The sequence below is a fragment of the Acanthisitta chloris genome, unplaced genomic scaffold, assembly GCF_000695815.1.
Source record: "Acanthisitta chloris isolate BGI_N310 unplaced genomic scaffold, ASM69581v1 scaffold5408, whole genome shotgun sequence".
Taxonomy (NCBI): Eukaryota; Metazoa; Chordata; class Aves; order Passeriformes; family Acanthisittidae; genus Acanthisitta; species Acanthisitta chloris.
This window is the reverse complement of record NW_008685251.1, coordinates 17,989-28,265: the sequence shown is the minus strand read 5'-3', so window position 1 is coordinate 28,265 and position 10,277 is coordinate 17,989. Positions and strand designations below refer to the sequence as shown.

The 10,277-nt window shown below is 37.6% G+C and overlaps 1 protein-coding gene across 1 annotated transcript in view; it reads right to left on the bottom strand.

Annotated features, from left to right (window-relative positions):
- Nucleotides 1–10,277, bottom strand: part of SEL1L3 (sel-1 suppressor of lin-12-like 3 (C. elegans)) — a gene marked incomplete at its 3' end in the record, with an annotated part of 25,264 nt that overhangs the window by 869 nt on the left and 14,118 nt on the right. The window contains exons 13-22 of the mRNA XM_009079665.1: nucleotides 9,546–9,608; nucleotides 8,273–8,449; nucleotides 6,369–6,496; nucleotides 5,643–5,726; nucleotides 4,268–4,358; nucleotides 4,074–4,158; nucleotides 2,594–2,703; nucleotides 1,554–1,681; nucleotides 226–328; nucleotides 59–131 (exon numbers count right to left, since the gene is read on the bottom strand). Of these exons, the coding sequence (XP_009077913.1) occupies nucleotides 59–131; nucleotides 226–328; nucleotides 1,554–1,681; nucleotides 2,594–2,703; nucleotides 4,074–4,158; nucleotides 4,268–4,358; nucleotides 5,643–5,726; nucleotides 6,369–6,496; nucleotides 8,273–8,449; nucleotides 9,546–9,608 (1,042 nt within the window). The remainder of the gene's footprint in view (nucleotides 1–58; nucleotides 132–225; nucleotides 329–1,553; nucleotides 1,682–2,593; nucleotides 2,704–4,073; nucleotides 4,159–4,267; nucleotides 4,359–5,642; nucleotides 5,727–6,368; nucleotides 6,497–8,272; nucleotides 8,450–9,545; nucleotides 9,609–10,277) is intronic.

Genomic DNA, 10,277 nt, shown 5'->3' with positions numbered 1-10,277 from the left:
CTTTACTGAAATAGAAAGATCAATCCTCTTTCTTCATTCTACTATGGCAAATACTTACCAGATAAAGACTGAAAAGACTGCACTGCAAATGCAACAAGAATGGATAAAAGAAAGGTTCCCATGAAGTATATCTGTGACAGTAATTAAAAAACCATAATTAGAGCACTGCAAAGCCAAGGTACTGTTCCAAATGAATTGTGCATGTACCAAAGGAGCAATACATACCAGAGTAGAGTGTAAAATATTGTTCCAGAGAACTCTCATGTGAAAATAAAGCAATGCTAATGAGCATGGACTAATTGATTCTTGGTTGCTATTATTCCAGCACCTACAAGAAGAAGATTAAAACAACTAATTAGTAGCTCTCTACAGTTTTGTGGCATCATTCACCTGGGAATCTCAAGTGGGTTTGCAGAAAACCTCAGTAACCCAGAAAAGCAAACCAATATCATCACTGTCCCACAGATGGTGAAGTAAAAATTGGTCCAGAAATACCAAATTAAACTTACTAAGCATGGAATACCTTACCCTAGGAGTGTATTTTTAATTTTCTTATGAGTTTAAGCATCCAGGCTACCCTTGCCAAGCAGTCACAGTACAAATTCTAACTAATGTGAGTCAACAGCAGTAGGACTTGATTTAGATGTACAACATTTAGTTGCCTAATATACACATATAATTTGGATGTAAATTTTCTCTCTCTATAAAATGACATAGAAGTACCTGCTCCTCTGGACAAAAGTGTAACAGCAGCACTGTTAACTCTGGAATCACTCTCACAGCAAAGCAGATGGATTCAGCCCAAGTGAAGGCAGAATTTAAACTCAAGCTTACAATCCCAGATGGTCCAGAAGCCCTATTTATCTGACTGGTAGTTTCATGTGGAGTGGAGGCAATTTAGGTTACATGTTCAGGCTAACTGCAGTGAAGAATAATTTCAGCAGATTGTTGGTGAACTGACAAATGAGATTTTAATGTTGGTATCATCTCCAGTTTCTTGGAATCATACAATACTCAGCAGCAAAACAGATGATTAACTACTCAATTCTTGGCTCACAGACTCATGTATTAACCATTAGCTCCTCCTTCTTTAAATATTTGAAAGGCAAATCCATAAATCCACCAAATATTGTGTAAGATTCCCATTCCCACTGTGCTTTCCAACACATTGCCTTACTCAGGTAAAGGAAACCTAAGCTCACTAGGTTCCACATTAAATTATGCTATATTTTATCATTAAAATGTTGGTTTGGACTGTATACAAATTGCCAGTCTCTAACATAGGAACTTAAATATATTGAACTGGAAAAGACCTCCTAGATCATTAAATCCAGTCTCTGCTATTTCAGGTAACTACATATAATCAGGGCTCTCAATGGGCATAAACTGAAATATATTTAGGGAATTTAAGTATTTCAAGTATGCTGACCTTAACCTGCCTTAAATCATGCAAGTGAACCAAGTTAATAATTACAGGAATTGCTGTTCTCCAGAGTAAATGCTACTCCTGTGGAAAACCAGAAGATGCTAATTTAAGGGGAAAAAGGACTCACCTGTAATAAAGTTCCTGAAGTAGTGATATGTTACTAGAATGCAATGCCTGATCAATTTCCAAGTGATCCAGAATGTAGGAAGGTATGGAGTTGCCCTCTTCTACCACAAGGGCCAAATTAAAGAAACCCTAACAGTAAAAAAAAAAAGCATGCCTTTTAGCTGTTAATTTTTCACATGTATATTTAAGCATCAAGTATCTAAATAATTGTAACTGTCTTTTATAAATTCATTTAGTATAATGTGATCTTCACTGAATAATTATGAGAACCTTTCCTCTGATCATATGCCCAGGTGAATAGCAAAAACACAAAAGAATTAGTGTTCTGTTGCTGTGACATGGTTTTTTTGAGAAACCATCTGGAAAAAGATATGAGCTTTCTTATTTTTAGTTGCTCTTTAAGCACAGTCACCCTATCAAACTAACTGTTCATGTACCTCTCCTTTCCTTTGCTAGTTTAGCAGTACTGTTTTGTCCCAATATCCTCAAGACAGAACCCAACTATGCTACCTCTAATAAGTTCATATACAAGACACTGCCTGGGGGCATTGTCTTAGGGACAGGGAGAACAATTTTGCACTCAGGACACTTCAGGAGGGTCTGAGGACAAGAAACTCGAGTGCTGAAACACTGCATGTCTTTGGCAATGTGACAAGGTGCATCTTTAAATTATAAAGCATTTTAAGATGAAACTTTTGTTAGCGATCAAAATTCACCCCAGGATTCACTCAATATACCAAGGGAAATGGGCTGCTCTTCTTTTTTACATCCTAAAATGGCAGAGGATAGGACTGGAATACAACTCAGCAGTCTATTAATTCTTCCCCTTGCCATAGCAAAAAATATCGAAGTCACAAGTAAGTCAATTGTGCCAAGGTAAGGTAGCACTGAATTAGGCCCTTCACCTTCAGTTCAGGCAGATGTAGCCAAGGAGAAGAAGCAGCCTCTGCTAAATTCTCAGATTGTTCTAAACTCTGATGTTCTAAACTCTGATGTTCTAAACTCTGATGTTTTATAAACACATCACAACTGCAGACCCACCTGTGAATCTCCCTCCAGTGCAGCTTGTGCATACATTCGCATCGAGAGCTCAAGGTCTTTGGATTGGTTCTGGTAACCATAGTAGTAGAAATCACCCATCTTCAAATAAGCTGGGAGGGAAAAAACCAGTAGAAGATCATTTAGAGTATTTGTAGGAATAGAATTAACCTAGTATTAATGTGATGGAGAAATTAACAGCAATTCTATTTAAAGCACAATATTAGAAAACAAAGTTACTCTTCCTCTCTCTGGTTGTTTCTGTGGGTATTTTAATTTATCCTGGACCAAATATCTCATGGTTTAATGAATTTAGTGAATGATACAAAAAACTGAGACTTAGAGGCTTTCTATAGCATTCCTTCTTCACTTGCTGAATCTGTCTTTGGGCAACCTTAGTCAGGCCCTGCTAACTTGATGAGACTTTAAAACATGCAGTCTATGTGTTTGTTCTGTACTTGTCCTCTTATGTTACTGATGTGAGGAAGAGAAAGTAGTAAAACTGTGTCTCTGTCCAACCCAGCAAGTCTTCTCTCCTTTACCTGAATGGAATCACATTCTCATTTCAAGAGTCTGACCTTCAGAAGTTTATCTGCTGTACCCATGGATCTACCAAAGGATCAACCAAATTGCACCTTGCTAAGGTGTCTACAAACTTCTCAGAAAAGCTAATAGGTTTGCCACCCCTGTGGCTTCAGGATGTATCAATCAGGTATTCACTGTTCACACGTTTAAGTTTTCCACACTGTGTAACTAGATTAATAACTTGAATTATTTTTTACATTCCACTTTTTCACATGCTTATTACAAACCACTTAAATCTTCTTGTGAGACAATCAGATCAATGTTTTCAAATATTGAGTGACACTTTCAAAGGCACCAAAATGACTGACTTAAAGTCACAATGTAGTAAAATTTAAGGCCTGAGGAATGTAACTTATATGCCAATAGATTTATTTTTTCAACAGAAAAATCATTTAGCTCCCCAAGGTAATCTCTGCCACTGTTGATAAACTCTGTACCCTAACAGAAAATCTACTAATAAATCAGATAAGGAGTCACTTAGCCTTTATTAGCTTCTCATGACTCAATTATGATATGGAAGTGTATTTGCTTTTGGATTTTCTCTTTGATAAACTAAACATCACAAGCTCCTAAAGTCTACTGCTATTTTTTTTACTTAAACTTTGAGTCAATTGCTCAGACTCCTAAATATGTAGCCTCTCCTCAGAGCTTAGCTTTTCTTTTTTTCATTCAAATTGTATCCAGTTTATGCCATAAAGAAATTTTCAGAAAAGCTGGGCTGAAACACAACACTCAAACTACCTTTTCTCCCCTGATGTTCCTATCGAAACATTAAAAAGGAAATGTATAATTAGCAGGGATTACTCTTCCCTTCACTTGCTCACTCACAGAGAAGCTGTGGCAAACAGTCTTTGAAATTTAAAACAAGTAAAATTCAGAAAGAATTCCTTATACATACCAAATGATGGTGCATTGACTTGAGAAACAGAGAAATTGTAGTATCTCCAGACACAATCAGTTGCTAGGTATTTCCTTGCTAGGTCCTGTAAGGAAGATTATTGTTTCATTAATACCACAGATAAAAGACTGGAATCACATGATTATTAACAAGTGCTCCTTTCAGCATAATGAGTTGGGAATACATTTACTCACTGGTCTTTCTTCGCAGATGTGTGCTAAATTTGACTGTGACACTTCAATCCCAGTTTCAGCTGCTAAAACGTAATGCAGCAGAGCTTCATGCCTAACATTAGATAAAATAAATCAATGAAAAAATCTAACAAAACTAACATGCGTTTTAGTTATAGTTTAAAGAAAGCCGAAAACACTAAATAAATTGATAAAACTACCAATGAGCAAAACGCTGGTACAGAGTTTAAGAGCAAGAGGCTGGAAACCCATGCAACAGCGACATGTACTGGCAGTGCTTGGGGTAACCAGCCATGCTGGAGCTCAAGAATTTGCAGCCCTTTCCCTCCTGCATAAAGTCAGACTGGCTCCAGTGTGCATTTACCCTAAGTGCCACACTGATGATAAAGCAGAATCGATACTAAGCTCAATTATCTATTTAAATGTTTCAGATGAAACATTCTTAGAAGAATCTCCTCTACTTCAAAAATATCCATAATTAACTTAGCTGTGTGTATATCTGTCTGACATTCCTCTGAGTGCTTATTTGGTATGCTTTACTCTGTTATTTATATGGCTTCTTTGTCTTGTGCTTTTTAGACTATGGGCTTTTTGGGACAGGATTTGTCTCTCATTATATTTGAATGTGTGAATAAAACAACAGTCTCAGTCCCTCTAAAGACTCTAAGCACCTCACTGACTGCAAAGCAAGTACTAAAAGCTAATATTGGATTTGCAGTATAGCAATACAGTATTCTGATTCAAGAGGAGTGCATGTCTCATATTCTCTGTCGCTCATCTATTCCTTATTATGAACACTACACATTTAAAATACAGAGGAAGTCTTTAAAATCATGTGTGCAGTTCAAACAGTATCTGATGCTCATGCCTACAGAGGCTGCAAAGATGGAGCATTAACCTGGAGGCTATTTTGACTGGCTCATTGTATATTGTAGCCTCCTATTATACTCTACAGAAAAGACAATACTAACCATATAGAGAAAAATGAACAAATCTAATCCAACAGCCTGAGATTTGATGACACGGAATTATACAGAAGAGAGAAATCAAAATAGGAGGTTTGGAACAGAGAGAATATTGAAAGGTATTCCTCTGGTTAATCCAGTGCACATTACATGCTACAATAGTACAGGATGAAAACCACAGACAGCTGATACAACTATTTCACTCTACAGATTTTTTTCATGTGGTTCTGTCAGAACTTGAATTATGCTTTGGGCCAACTCCTTCTTCCCTTTATGTCAATGGCTGTTTTCCTCCTGATTTCAGTGGTGCCCCTATTTACTTTTTTCTTTGATGTGATGGCCCAATTATTTTATCATGCTATAAAGTAAGTGAAAAATAGAAAACAAACTCAATGAGAACAGAAGAAACATACCATGAAAGTTCCAGGTAAGCATTGAGAGCTTTTCTGATTACGTGACCCAAGTAGCCATTTTTCTCTGCAATGTGTTTTGCCCAGCTGTGGAAAAGAACAAACAACAAATGAACAGCTGTGTTCCAGTAATGTCATCCCAACTCATGCAGACTCAAAGGGCACAAAAGAATATAGGATCACCTTCTGACTTCTCCCATAAGACAAACTAGGGGATTTAAGAGTAATTGCTGCAACAATCTTCTAACAATTGACTGAATGAGAACATTATGTCCATTCATCTTTATGAGCATGTTAGAGACATCCTATGGTTTTCTCTTGGCAATTTTTTTAAAGAAAACAAGCATAAATTAATAAGTGGCATCAATAATTATCTGTTTGCTTCTTTTCTGCAAAATACCAGTTCTAACACATCAGGAGTCTTATATTTTGTGAAAAATCAAAAAAGCATGGCTTTGTTGGATACAACCTTTCAGAGTTGTTTGGTACAATCTGATTTGTTCTGGAAAAAAAAAGGACTACTAAGAGTACTCAATACCTCTCAAATCTACTGGTCATTTAAATAATACACATATTCAAGCAGGTCAAGCAGTACTGCAGAAGAACCTTTTGTCAAGGACAGAAGCCCCATGAAGTACAAGACATTTAGACTATGGACTTAAAAATCACCAATAATCAAAATAATCACATCAGAAATATATTCTCCTTTAAAAAATGGTCTTTCCTTACATTACAGCTTTTTCTGGATCCCTAGGGAAGTCTTCCATATTTCCTGTGATGTAGTACAGAGAACATCGTAAAGTGCCTTCTATATGTCCTCCTTGGGCAGCTTTATAGAAATAACGTGCAGCAACTGTCTGTGAAGAAACAAGACACAATTAGCAACTCTGCATTATTAATGTTTATTGAGATTTGTTCCTCTGGACTCACTTCATCAAATGAATTAAAATAGGCAACTGGCTAATGAAGGCAAGAGAGTTTAACTACCTTTAATGTACTGAGATGAAATTAATTCCTGTCTTGTAACTTTTTAATAGTTTATGCTAGAAAAAGTTTCGAAAAACATAGATTCTGGGAATATATGTAATGTCAAACAGAAAAGTGTCTCAATGTGTAACTAACACCTGGTAGCACAGAAGTCTGTATGCACTGACGAAAGTACAATTAGTTAATCACTAGCTGGAAAATTAGTATGGGAACCTGGAGAAAGGACTTTTGCACTAGTGATGCCAAGTGAAGGCTGTGGAACAGCAGCAATGCTCAGCATGTCCAGCAGTGCACACCCCCAGTGCTCAATTGAAACCAGTTTCTAAAAGATAGCACAGACTGAGCAAGCAGGGCCAGAGATGCAGAAGTGGGAGGGTTGTGTGACTCTCCATGTTCTCCCCTCAGAAACAGGAATCTGTAAATAAACAGCACACAGCCTGAAATAAGGACGTTCTTCCTCATATTCAGGTGGAAATTCCTGTGCATCCATTTCTGCCTGTTGCCTCCTGTTCTAAGTCTTGGCACCACTGAGAAGACCCTGGTTCCATCCTCTAGACACACTCCAGATACTTAAACTCATCGATATGGTTCCCTTCTCAGTTGTCTCTTCTCGAGGCTGAACAGGCCCAGCTCCCCCAACCTTTCCATACAACCATCAACATATGTTTTCTGTGAGTGAGCATGGACTGCAGAGTATCCATCACAGCCATAACAGAGTACTTCTCCTTGCCCTTGGCTTTGGTGAATAAAGAAACCTGGGCACTTTTAGCTGCACTCCTATAACCAGTCCACTCTGAAATGTGTATTTTTGTCCCCGGAGAAGGAAAAATGTGTTTGCCAGATGCACATGCTGGCAAGCACCACTGCTCTTGGCAGCAGCAACGCTCACTGTCTGGAGTATATCCAGATCTCAGAACTCACAGGCCACACTAGAAACATCTTTTAGCTCCAAGCCTGAGGTCTGCTTGTGTTTCTTACAGCCCACCTCACTGTGTTTGTGCTGGTGATCATAAAATACCTAGTTAATGAAAAGAAATACAACCAAAGGAGACTCTTCCTGTTAGGGGAAATTTTCATTGGTACATATCAATGGGAAAAGTTAATGGGCTGTATCACAGAAAGACAAAACAAAATACTGCAGTCTACCAGGACTGTATTAGTTACATTTTTAAGACTGGATTGGAGACCTTTCACTGCAATTCCAAGGTTCAGAGAAGCTACCTGAATGCAGCATAGCTGTTCATGAGTTCAGGGACAAGGCTGTGCTGCTTTCAGTTATTGTGGAATCCTTTCCCTATATACCTTCCAATCTAAAACTGAGAGAAACCAAAAGATCACATGATGTGAGAGCACACACTATCTTTCCTGGCTGCTGTCACTGGAATGAGGAGAGCAGAGGCAGTCACTGGAGCTAAACCTGCACCTGTTTTGTTTCTAAATTAAAGGAGTATACACACACATAATTTTGACTAAGATGTTTGAATAATGTCTGTAAGCAATCTGACTGAATTCCCCAGTAAAACCCTTCTTGGTGATAAAAGGTATCAAAATTCAACTCAGAGTGAACATAGCAGTCTCAAGAATGAAGCAAAAACTTCTACACTGGACCCTAATATAAGAAATAGTTCAATTAAATATTTACTCACTTGATTTCTACCAGGTACTCCAGGGTAAATCCCATCTAAATATAGGACACCAAGGTTGTACGATGCATCTGGATTTCCCAATTCTTCAGCAAGTAACCAGTGTTTGGCTGCTTTTCTGTAGTCTCTCTTGAAATTGTGGTAATACCATCCCAATCCATTCACTGCCTGGGGCAAGCCCTTAGGGAAGGAGAACAGTTTCAGGTCACATCTGATTGTTTTGAGTCACTTACATGACTAAGGGTTATAAAGATGTGATGACGATTTTTTTCCAACTACTTTTCCTTGTGGCCTCATATTTAGAGTGGGGAATAAGACTCCAGTGTCACCTTAACTCTACAGAGCCTCAGATGCGTCTGCATTCAGATTTTACTTGCTGACAAGAACAAACTGTGACTGTTTCACACCTGTTTCCTCTGCAAAGCCAAAACAGGACACTTGTGAACTCACAGAACCTGGTTGACAGGATTAGCAAACAAAAACCTACTTCTTTTAGACTAGAACATTTGCTTAAGAATAAATAGGAAGCAATAAACACAGAACTTTCAAAATGCATTTGACCAACAATGTACAGATCTGCTTAAGATACTGCTACTGGCTACTACCAAGTTGCATATTTAAATCAATAATTATGGATCAAGATGAGAAAAATCTTCTTGAGACAGTTTTTTATTTTGGTTGCAATGACTCACCACCTCCTTGCATGAACTGGTGGATCACACAGGGCTGTATGTATGCCAGCAGTTCAAATTACTCTCGACTAATAAACATGAACATGCTATATACATCTATTTGATAAGGTAAACCATGCCAGAACAGTGGCATAAGGTTAAAAACTACCTAAATAATCTCAGTGCACAAATACAAGTTATGTGCCCACTACTGTTGGCTTCTACACTGCACAGCCTCCTTCTGTAAGTTCCGTATGAGGAACTGCAGACTACTGGCACTTACCAAGGCTCACTAGAAAAGGATTCCTATTCCTTTCAGATTTAGTGTTACTAACTTACCCATTAACATACAAAAACAGTTAAACTTTTCAATAATTATAGTGTTGTTTCTGTATAGAAAATACGTACTCGAGAAAAAAAACCCACAGTCTCTGGGTTCAGGGAGAGTAAGGAAATTGTTCTCTCTAGGATTCTAGTGAAGATACTGGCAGAAGCAACCAGTACTTACACAGAATTATGGTAACAGACATTTAATATAAACCAGAGTGCATTATTATTAGCACCTGGTATAGGACTTCTACAATAAAATACTTATTACATTTTACCTTGGCTGCTGCTTTCTTCATCAATTCCAATGCGAGTTTTACATTCTTTTTCACACCTTGGCCCTAGGAAATGAATATGAGAAACAATCATTGTTTACAAACACAGGCTGATAAAAATTCATTTATGCACATTCAAAATGCATTTTAACATTGATATTAATATTTACTAGGTGTTATCTGGCTTTAAACAGCGACAACAAAAAAAGCAGCTTTGTGCTCTTCCTTCACAGCTTTACAAAATCTCAGTGATTCAGTCTAGAAACAATTATTTCATCAGTATATTCAAGTGATTTTTGTGGGTAAATAACATTACAGGTCTTTAGTTTTTGGCAACTAAGGAAGAATGAATAGTATTCAAAGAGGCATAGGTGGTTCATGGTTTGGCAGTGGGTAAGAGCTCTCAGCTTTCCTGAAAAAGGATGTCAGTGTGTCTCCAGGGGAAATACACATATGACAAGCTTATGTTGTCCATATAAATGAATTCTAGGCACAGGTCAAACAGATTATAGGTGCTCAAAAATTAACACAAGCAAAACTTAAGCAAACATTTTGTAGAGAACAACCCTCCACTGTGAAAGGAAGGAGATGAAGACCTAGAAGTTCTACACTAATATCCCTAACTATTCAATGTCTTATGGGTGACAATGCTTAGCTGATACACCTTATTTGACTCAGGTGGGGTTAAACTTCAGTTTAGTCTCTGCTGTCTACTACTTCTAGCAGGGAAAAACT